The following is a 10,780-nucleotide window of genomic DNA, read 5'->3' on the forward strand; positions in this document are numbered from 1 at the left end:
TGGATTCATGGTTATCAGATTAAGACAAAAATTTGCAGTAAACTTATTAAGTTCATGAATCAAAACATATATATACTTATATATATTGTATATATTGGGCACGTGTACTTATATATATATTTATATACGTAAAAGCTAAAGGACCTTTCGGTTAACCACTTGCATATTCGTTAAGAAATATATATTGTCAAGTGTCAACCATATATATATGTATGTGTATGTATATATAGGCATAATGGATTGATTGTATTGGGAAATAGATATCAGATAGATAAAGAGCACTAAGAGTATACGTGATATGTATATAGTTTTTTTTTTTTAAATGTGTCACAAACCATTTTTCAAACTGTGTCCAATTAATTTATATATAAATGTTTATAAATTTAAGTGATTAAGGGAATATTTTCAGGAATAGGGTTTCAAATTTACTAAGTGTTGTTATTTGACATTTTAAAGTGTCTGATACCACATAATGTGATAATTTATTATTAGTTAGCGATATCTCATATATTTATTAAATTCAAATGTGTGAGACCCGATATTAAATTGCACTAATAACGTTATGACACGTCATTGTGGTGTTGGGCACCAGTAGTGCCCCTTAGCGTTTCTCAAATTTATTATAAAGATATTCAATAATTCTTGGAAGGTGCAACTTGATAGCCTTGGCATTTTGATCTTCAACCCAACAATTTTTCACATGTAATAATTCCCAGTCATAACTATGATTAGCATGTAAAGGGATTTTTTAATATTTTTTTTCTTAATTTAAAAAAAAATATTATTTTAGCATCTCCTAATTATTTTATTCATTTTGCCCCCCTCGACTTTAGGGTATCTAGCTCCGTCCCTATCCTGAGCTGTGGAGCAATCGAAGGATGCCTGGGAGAGACTGGGACGGAGAAAGAGGGAGAAGGAGCTGCGGATGAAAGAGAAATGAGTGACTGTAGATTGATGAGAGAATAAGATGAAACCCTAACTTGAACGAGATTAGATTGGATTGGATTGAATTTGACTGCTAAAAAAATAGTATTTTATGTAATTGACTGAAATTAAATAATAGGAACTTAGACAAATGTGCCAACTATGGAAAATGTGAGTCCAAGGGAGCAAGATGTCAACTAAATACTTTATTTGACCACAGTGTTCTTGACAATCTAGTCACACCATCATAATAAGATTTTTTAGGAGGCAAATTAGTGAGTCAAGAAAGATTATGAAATTATTCTCTAAATATGTAATTGTAGTAGAAGAATATGAAAATTTTGATACAAAAACTTGTTGAACAATATGAAATATGGACATAGATACAAATCTTTTCTTTTTATTATTTTGGGATATTTGGGATACAAATCTCTTCAAGTATTCAATTTATTATGTTTGTAGCACTTAAGTACCCAAGTTATTTTTTTAGCGGTGAAAGTACATTCCGTCTATGTTTTTGTACAATTTAGTACAACCGTTAATTCTCACTGTTAAATTCGATTGTGACACGTAGGTGAAAGTACCTAATTAAATTGATATTTGCAGTGAAAGTACCTAATTTAAGAGATATTTGTGGCGAAAGTACCAAAGTTATAAGTAAATTTCAAGTCATGGTGGTTGACTTAACAGTGAAACAAACAACTACACTAAACCGCACCAAAACATGGACAAAATGTACTTTTGCCGCCAAAAAAATAATTTAGGTACTTAAGTACTACAAACACAATAATTTAAGTATTTTCGCCACAAATATCCCTATTATTTTTCCTCTCCCTCCATTCAAGAGCAGGATCACTCCTCTAGCTATATTTCTTCGGGTTTATACTTTTTGGATTCTCTGTTTTGTCTCATTACTTGTTTGAATTCTGTATTTTGACAAATTACTTTTTAGAACTTTTATTTTGGAAAATAGTTCAGATAGACATATAAATCCAATTTTGATAAAAAAAAATTTAATATGACAACACAGTTATTATGTATGATAATTGTGCTTTTGTTCTAAATTGTTAATTTGGTAAATTATATGTGATTTTAATTAAAAAAATTTGACCAAATTGAATTCAAAAATCTATTTGAACTATTTTACTAAACACAATCAGGTTATAAACCCTATTTCTTCTCATTTATCTCTTCATAATAATTATATATTTATTTTGGAGGAGACACTAAAAAATTCATATCTATTGTCGTTTTAAGTCCATAAATGAAAAAACGACACGTCGTTCGTAACATATGTTGTCGTTTGACATGTATCAATATATGGCGCCAAATGAAAAAGCAGTAAGATAAAAAGGAGATAACGTCAAACCAAAATAAGATTCTTATTCAATAAAACCCATACAAACCACACGAAAACCCCTCTCTCTCTCTCTTACTCTCTTTCTCTCTCCTCAACTCAGCCATGGCTCTTCTCTGCAGAGCTCCAGCTCCATCATCCACACTACTGCCACCAACTCCAACCATTACTACTAAGAATAAGTCCACATTATTATTCTCCATTGGAATTTCTCATCCGCCATTGGAGAAATGTTCGTCGCTTGTCATGATCGGAGCAATTGGTCGCCGGAGCAAGCTGATTCAGACTCGTCGGTTCGCTCTATTGGACGAGCAAGATCAGGTTTCCTTTACTCAAGAAGAGAATTCGCTCATTGAAGCCCTCGTCGGAACCCAAGGCCGAGGCCGATCCGCTTCTCCTCAACAACTCACTGTACTTTACCATTATATTCACCATAGTCTTCTTCTTCTTCTACTTCTCTCTCTCTCTATATATATATTCCTGTGATTCTGGATTGAGTTTTCAGGATGTGGAGCGAGCAGTACAGGTTTTAGAAGGTCTAAAAGGTGTGCCTGATCCGGTTCGTTATCTTTTCTCTGTATATATACATATATATGTATAATTATACATAAATTTATGTATAATTCTTTGTAATCCATACAATCTTATTATGTGTTCGATGATAAGTGCAGACAAGTTCTAGTTTGATTGAAGGACGATGGCAATTGATGTTCACCACAAGACCTGGAACTGCCTCACCAATCCAAGTAAGAACCTCAGAATATGAAAATTTATGTATGAGCAATTCTAAAACGTTTAGGAACAGAGTCCAATTTGGCAAAGAAAGAGTATCGTATTTTGAATTGTTCTTCAATTTTGTACCAAATAATGTTATCATGTTATTACTGTAGAGAACATTTGTTGGGGTCGATTTCTTTAGCGTAATTCAAGAGGTGTACCTTCGATCAAATGACCCTCGTGTGTCCAACATTGTGAAGTTCTCTGATTTCATTGGTGAGCTCAAAGTAGAGGTATATATATTTGTCTTCTTTCTCTCAATCTTTTATCGAAATTCAAGTGATGATGATTATTGAACTGTGTTGTTTGTTGTTAATCAAGGATTTTGCATTTGTAATGCTACTAATTCATATTTGGCTTGTTTTACTCCTAATGTGTATTTCGTCCAATTAATTACACAGGCAATAGCTTCTATCGAAGATGGAAAACGAATACTTTTTCAGTTTGACAGAGCAGCATTTTCTTTTAAGTTTTTGCCATTCAAAGTTCCTTATCCAGTCCCATTTAGACTTCTAGGAGATGAAGCAAAGGGATGGTTAGATACCACATATCTCTCTCCTTCTGGGAATCTCCGTATCTCAAGAGGAAACAAGGTAAATAGAAACTTCATTGCTCATTACTTTGATCGAATCTCGAATTCGGAGAAGCGCGAGTTGCTTGTGTGTGGCTAAGACTCCAGGAACATATCTCTGTAGTGCAGGGAACCACGTTTGTGTTACAAAAGAAAACAGAAATCAGGCAAAAGTTGCTCTCTGCCATATCTACAGATAAGGGAGTTTTAGAGGTGATGTTGCTAAGTAAGCCTTTTCAAGTTGTGTTAAGCAATGAAATGTAATGGTTATTTACTGCATCATCATCATCTGAGTAAGTTGCTTCTGCAGGCAATAGATGAGCTTATCTCCACATATAAGAAAAATGGTAGTGGTGAAATAGAGCTTCAAGAGGGAGAATGGCAAATGATATGGAGTTCACAGGTAATTTCAAGTTGATTATGGATTCATAGAAGCTAGTTGTGATGTATTATATGTCCATTTAAAGATACATCAGTTAGATAGAAAAGTACAAATTTGGTATCATAGCTGAATAGGAGGGACTTTACTGAAAAAGGTTAAGAAATTGAGACTTCACTACGCACACTCAATCACTTAAAGTTGAGCCTGCATTTAAGCCAGTCTCAAGTGCCATAGACTTCACTACATTTTAATAATAAATGCTAGGAGAAAGAAAGAAACGAACACAATTGTGAAGAGATACGTACAATGAATAATTGTAAAAGCGAGATGAAATAGATATAGCAAGAAGGATAAAGCATTTCATCATTTGTATTTAGAGGAGTGATTTTGCTATAGTTAGTCTGACAAATGAGTTGACTGCTCTTGAATGGTGGGACAGGAAAAATAAAAACAGAAGATTTGAATCTGTGTCCATTTCATATTGTCCAACAAGTTTTTGTACCATACCAAAATTTTCACTTTATGTTGCAGACAGAGACTGACAGTTGGTTAGAGAATGCCGCCAATGGTCTAATGGGAAAGCAGGTAAAATGAATACAATGGTTATCATATTTAGAGTAACTTTGTTGACTTACTAAATTGGCTCCTAAACAATCTCATGCTGCTGATGTGATTAGATTGTTAAGAACAACGGTCAAATAAAGTATTTGGTTGACATCTTGCTAGGACTCAAATTTTCCGTGGTTGGCACCATTGTGTAAGTTTCCTATTATTTAATTCTAACAGAGAGTAAAACCATTTTCTGTTCCTAAATTTTACAGTCTCAAATTTTGGTTTGCAGGAAGTCTTGCACAAACACATTCGACATTAATTTAGATGATGCAGCCATAGTGGCCGGTGGCTTTGGGTATCCCTTAGAGCTTGGAAGCAAGTTTGTCCTTGAGCTACTGTAAGCCCACTTTATTATTATTATTATTATTTCTCTAATATATACATATTTTTTTAAGGGAAATTCACAAAAATACTTGAGGTTTTAAAAAAAAAATACTAAAAATACAAGATCGGTAAAAAATTACAAAATTACAGAATGGCATAATCGTAAATATGAAGTCTTTGTTTTTTGTAAACAAAGTCAATACAGTATTTTTGTAACAAAAATTTACAAGTTTGTAACCACAATTTTGTAAACAATATTTACAGAAAATTGTAATCGCAAATGTAACAAACTGTTATCTTTTTTTTGTAAAATTTCGTATTTTTCATATTTTTTTTAAATTTACGGTGCTAGTTGTAATTTTTTCGATGACCATTTAACAAATGTGTTTCTTTAAATTTGGTTGTAATAGTATTATCAAAAGGGGCCCTATATGTATTCGTCAGAGTAATACTCATATCCTGTCCATTTACAATCATAGGGTTGAGTATAGATTGATTTTCAAATTATAATCACGAAACCACTATTTGAGTCCTTGTTTTTATTGACCTTTGATGCAGATATAGCGATGACAAGATCAGAATCACTCGAGGATACAACAAAATCATTTTCGTTCATTTACGCACATGATGGGAACAAACCAAAAATGACCAGGTAAAATTACATTATAAAAGGAAGTTTCATGCCCAAGCTAAGCATGATATTATTTGGTACATGTATCATAAACTGACCCCATTCTCATTCCAAGGATGACATTGAGAAAGTAGTCACATTTCAGAGCACAATACCAATCCCTTTTTTCTGTGTTTGGAAAGTCATATTAAACTGTCCAAGCCTTATTCTTTAAGATGTTAAAGACCTCCTTCCTCTGGTCCAGGGACTAGGTGTGGTATAAGGTTAGCCTTCTTTGGACATTTTCTACCACTAACACCAAAATTCGAATAATAATTTTTCCAAAAAAAGACATAAAGGAAACTTTCCCACCTAAAGATTCTTTAAAAAAAAAGAAAAAAAGGGTTTAAACTTTAAGAACCCCAAGTCTATCTCTCTTTCTTTTCCTTTTATTTATAATATACCTTGAGCCACAAGGTTGCAAAAAGTGTTTTGTTTATTTTCTTTTATAACTTTAAACAGACAAAGAAGAACGACGTCAAGTACATGCAGAATTTGTTCTCTCTCAAAAAAACAAATATACAATGAAGCTTCGTAAGATTCCAAAGCAAATCTCACAAATGAGTTAAACGAAAAAAGTAATTTACAAATAATTAATAAAAAAAATATATATATTTTTTTTAACACAAAATTACATTATTCAATAATCTTTTCTTCGTAGTTCCGTAGCCCCCAAACACAAATCTAGGGCCGACTTTAGAGTACAACCATATATACCAAGCTTTATTCCTACCTATACTTGTACATCACGACAACTAGTTTTAGACTAAATGGGAATTTAATAAAAGTTGGACCAAGTCGCTACATATCACAATCTAATTAGAGTAATTTAATTAGGTCAAGTTTTTTATGAGAAGAATTAGCTTTACTAGGCATGAACTTAAACTTACTAAACAAGAAGGGTTGGACAAGTCAATGAGGAATAACTTGGATCAAAATCTTAACTAACATGCTAGAATAAATCTACAAGATCATCAGATTGTCTAATAATCAAAGCAAGGAATATTGTAGAATATTGCCCAACATTTCACATCCCAAATTAGTAAAATATTGTATTTGAACCAGGACTTTTAATGGCTGCTCGGATGAATATTACTTTCCTCCAAAGCAGTGCCAATCATTTGCCTCCACACAGTTTCCCTGGAAATATATGAGTAGATTTGGTCATACTCCAACAACAAAAATATGTTAAAAAAAACATACGAGAAATCAAAATGTTGACAAGTGAATGAAATAATAGAGGTCAAGAAAATACAAGACCACCTCATTTTTTCCTCATAATAGAGGTCAAGAAATTGTCGCCATGCATCGAAACCTTTCTCTGCATGAATGAATGGATTTCCACTCATTTGCCCACTGTTTATTCATGCTGAAGATCTCAAACAGCAAAGTTTTCAGTTCATTCTCAGATGATGATACTCCTCCTTAAGATAAACTACATACTATGTTGGAATCGAAGAGAATTGCAAAGCACAAATGAATAATTCGACAGCAAAACTGTATTTTAACAACTTGGTTAAAGTAACCAAGTCATTTTATTAGCTGACAACATTGGCAAAGCAAATATTAAAGAGTCCCAACATACTTCAGTTTGATTCATAGGATCCTGAGCTTTTGTTGCTCCTTCTTCTCATCCGAAGTGCCATTTTATCCAACTAGCAACAACATTATCAAGTTACTAGCAAAGAGGACCAATATTATTTCTCAATGAGACTGTTTCGTCCCTGGATAAAATCTTGCATATTTACTTACCAGCCTCAACTAGAACTTGCAAAAAGCTCTTCTTGCTCAGACCATCAATCAGACTAGAAAAAAACACAGATATACACAAACAACATTAAGGTCTTCCGTATATTGATCATAAAGCCAAACCAATAGAAGTGTAAAACAACACCATGTCAGGAATACAACCTTTTATAATTCAAACACCAGTAGAATCATTAACCCCAAAATGCAGGTCAGGCCAAGTACCAAGCCTTGTAAACAAGACATGTGAAACAAAAAGGGAGAAATCAGTAGTACATTATCATAGCTATTAAGTAGATAGATCTTACAATTTCACAAGGTTCATTGGTTCATATAAAACTTTAAAGCAAGAAATGCAAGCCTACTGAGAAATTAAAAACAAAAAAACAAAACCCTACATGTTTGTTTATTCCCCTATCATTATTGTTAAGGTAGAATGTGGAGAACAAAGCCAGTTCTTTCCTCTCTTTAAGGACATAACAAAAGAACATGCAATCCTCATTTACATAACAAAATGCATATTATGTCCAGAACTCGAAAGCAAAATATTCCGAATCCAATGGTTATCTGTTCAAAGATGCGACTTACATTAATGCGGGACATCAGTCACCGTCACCAATGCTCTTCTTCTCTGAGCAAGTAGTAATCTCCACCTCCTCCTCCTTCTTCTCTGCCAAGTTACCCTTTAATTCTTCTTCTCCTTCCTCCTCGTTTCCGGTCATTGCTTCATCTGGTACCTCCTCCATCTTAGCAGCCTCATCTTCATCTTTGGTCTCAGCAGCAGCAGTAGCAATGTCACCCTTTACTTCATTTTCCTTAACAATCACTCCTCCATGGTGTCCAAATTCTTCCATAGAAACATCCCCTACACGTTCAGTTTCCTTAGAATCTCCATCAAAATCCCTGCTACCTTCTTGTCCAGACATATATTCAATCACTTCTTCATTGTTCTTTCCACTCAGACACATATCAGGGGCACCCGACCCTCCCTCACTTTCATTATCAGACTCATTTTCCACCACTTCTTCATGAACATCTCCCACCACAGCATGACTCTGCCTTTCAAGAAACTGCAGCCTCCTCCTGAAATCACCCAACTCCCTCTCCATCAAGAAAAGCCTTTCTTTCAATGTTAAATTCTCTTCTTCCAATTGAGCTATATGGGTATCTTGATCATCCACTCTATTCTCCAAAACATTGTTATAATCCATCCCACTGTAGTTCGGGTATATCATCTCAAATCGGCTCAAATCATGGTCCAATCTCCTCTCCACCTCTACATGTTCCTCTACATCACTCTCACTCGAACCCCCACCACCTTCCTCATCATCTTCATCATCATTCCCAGGTGAACGCAGCCTAATCAACCCTTTCATCGACCCATACCCATCAACACCCCACTCCTCTTTAGCCATATCGCCTAAAATCTCCCTAGACGGCGAGAATATCGGCGTTGGAAGCACCGCCGGTGTCACCGGACAAGGAGACACCAACGAAGCAATACCACCAGATTTCTTAGCACGGATTATAAAAGAAGTAGTGTTCCTAGGCGCATAAGGGGCAAATCTATTGTTAAACTTCTTCTTAGGGTAGAATTTCCTCGCTTTTAATCGATTCTGTGACTGCAATTCGTGAAGAGTAGGGGGTTTGTACCCTCCTCCTCCTCCTCCACCGCCACCGCCACTACTGTTCGGACCACCAGTCATGGTCATGGAAGCATTAGGAAGAACAAGTGGTTCGTTTCTTCTTGGATCTAGTCGCTTGTCCGTACCCTTCTTTCCCTTCCAATTGTTTCTTCCAATATTTTGAGAAGAGAAATTTGGCTTTGCAGAGTTCTGAAACTTCTTGCTCGGGTCCAAAGAAGGCTGTTGCTGCTTCTGCTGATTTTTCTGTTGCTGTTGTTGTTGTTGTTGAGGCCAACCCTTGTAGCCATGGCTTCTATTCATCATCGGAGGTTGAGACTGACCCGCCGTCATCATCTGAGACGCCATGGCTTGCGACTGACTCATCAACTGAGGCTGAGACGACTGAGGTATCTGGTTCATCATCTGCGATTGGCTCATCATCATCTGCGGTTGCTGGTTCATCATCTGCGATTGATTCAGACCCATCATTTGGGCCTGATTCATCATCTGAGATTGATCGTTCATTTTCTCTTTTATTTTCTTTCCCCCCCAAATTGAAACCCTAAAAATTAATCTTCGGCGCGTTCAATCAAAGTTCGAAAGCAAAGAACGAGAACGAAAATGTTATTAGGTGAAATTTTAAGATCGGAATCGAAATTATGCCTTTACTTTTCCTGGACTAAATCTTTGCCAAAATTTTCTCGGAAAATCAGACTGTTTGTTTTGTCTTTCTCTCTCCAGAAGTGGGAGAGAATTGGGCAAATCTTGATTTCTATTTTGTTGCCGTTAAAGTAGTGCTAGGCGGTTCCTAGGGCTCGTTTTATAGAAGAAGGGACTTGGGTTGGCCGTTGGATCTGTATCCGAATAATACACGGCTCAGATTAAACACGCATAGTGACACGTGTCAACCGACTGCTCACGGATTTGAAGGGAAGGTTTTACAGGATTTAATTTTTTATTAATTTTTTTTTTTTGCCAACAAAGTTTTATTTTTTTTTAAAAAGCAAGGATTTAACTTTCTTTCTTTTTTTTTTCTTTTTTCTTTTTTGTGGCAAAGGATATAAATAAATTTTAACTGGGTAAATTAGAAATAAGAAAACTACTCCAAGTGTCATGACATTTAAAAAGTATACATATGTTAAGTTTTAATTTTTAAAGCTAAAAAATTTAGTAATTAATTATAGTAAAATAAAATTAAAATTGATTATTAATTTAAAAAAAAAATCAAAATCAGATAGTGAAAGATTAATTTTAGTATATTTTGTAAAACAAAAGATTATCTAAAGCGAAAGTATTTTCACAAACAAATATATATTAGGTGCAAGCAATGTGGCAAGTTTGCTTAGCTTTATTTTAAAAAATTATTAAATTAACAACTTACATAATAATAGTAACACCATTACTCACATATTTTTTTTTTGTTTTTATTTAAAATTCCTCAAATTACTTGATAATTTAAATAAAATCTATATCTCTACCATTAGATAAATTTTTTTTTTTTCTAAAAAAATTAATTTTTAATATTTTTTATATAATTATATAGTCTTCTAAAACTTAATATTTTTTTATAAAAACTCAAATTCAAATTTCCAGTTAATTCATACATATGTAATGTATTGCTCATATTTTTCTTTATGAAATGGAATCACTTAGAGAACGATTGATGGATATGACTATGCATATTTAAGGAACATTTTATCTCACAACAAAATTATGAAGGAATAAAGTAGTAGCGTATTTATTCAATCATAATAACAGAGCTTTATTCTCAAAATAATAATAAAAAAAAAGT

At 34.0% G+C, this 10,780-nt stretch overlaps 2 protein-coding genes across 9 annotated transcripts; one reads left to right on the top strand and one right to left on the bottom strand.

The window, feature by feature from the left end:
• Window positions 1–2,306: 2,306 nt before the first annotated feature.
• On the top strand, window positions 2,307–5,753 carry LOC133790288 (probable plastid-lipid-associated protein 12, chloroplastic). Its single transcript, XM_062227886.1, has 11 exons — window positions 2,307–2,692; window positions 2,787–2,840; window positions 2,953–3,027; window positions 3,172–3,291; window positions 3,460–3,651; window positions 3,759–3,842; window positions 3,940–4,032; window positions 4,543–4,596; window positions 4,689–4,768; window positions 4,853–4,960; window positions 5,506–5,753. Exons 1-11 carry the CDS (start codon window positions 2,387–2,389, stop codon window positions 5,573–5,575), a joined length of 1,236 nt encoding a protein of 411 aa, XP_062083870.1. The 5' UTR covers window positions 2,307–2,386; the 3' UTR covers window positions 5,576–5,753.
• A 474-nt stretch (window positions 5,754–6,227) lies between these two features.
• On the bottom strand, window positions 6,228–9,787 carry LOC133790287 (uncharacterized). 8 transcript variants are annotated; one of them, XR_009873982.1, is made up of 6 exons: window positions 7,952–9,787; window positions 7,529–7,593; window positions 7,370–7,422; window positions 7,203–7,272; window positions 6,881–6,986; window positions 6,228–6,757 (listed from the first exon to the last, which is right to left on the bottom strand). XR_009873982.1 is itself a non-coding variant. In XM_062227885.1 (2 exons), exon 1 carries the CDS (start codon window positions 9,511–9,513, stop codon window positions 7,966–7,968), a length of 1,548 nt encoding a protein of 515 aa, XP_062083869.1. In that variant the 5' UTR covers window positions 9,514–9,787; the 3' UTR covers window positions 7,442–7,593; window positions 7,952–7,965. The 8 variants fall into 8 exon arrangements, 1 of the variants encoding a protein (XP_062083869.1); XR_009873983.1 differs by having other exon boundaries at window positions 6,881–7,041; XR_009873981.1 differs by having other exon boundaries at window positions 6,881–7,052.
• Window positions 9,788–10,780: the final 993 nt, after the last annotated feature.

The sequence above is a fragment of the Humulus lupulus genome, chromosome 7, assembly GCF_963169125.1.
Source record: "Humulus lupulus chromosome 7, drHumLupu1.1, whole genome shotgun sequence".
In the NCBI taxonomy this organism is placed as follows: Eukaryota; Viridiplantae; Streptophyta; class Magnoliopsida; order Rosales; family Cannabaceae; genus Humulus; species Humulus lupulus.

Bases quoted from the DNA above. Each gene is read 5' to 3' on its own strand.
- LOC133790288 (XM_062227886.1), top strand. From the start codon at position 2,387: ATGGCTCTTCTCTGCAGAGCTCCAGCTCCATCATCCACACTACTGCCA. The intron at 3,843-3,939 runs GTGATGTTGCTA...TTGCTTCTGCAG, and splicing joins CAGATAAGGGAGTTTTAGAG to GCAATAGATGAGCTTATCTC. The intron at 4,597-4,688 runs GTAAAATGAATA...TGATGTGATTAG, and splicing joins ATGGTCTAATGGGAAAGCAG to ATTGTTAAGAACAACGGTCA.
- LOC133790287 (XM_062227885.1), bottom strand. From the start codon at position 9,513: ATGAACGATCAATCTCAGATGATGAATCAGGCCCAAATGATGGGTCTG.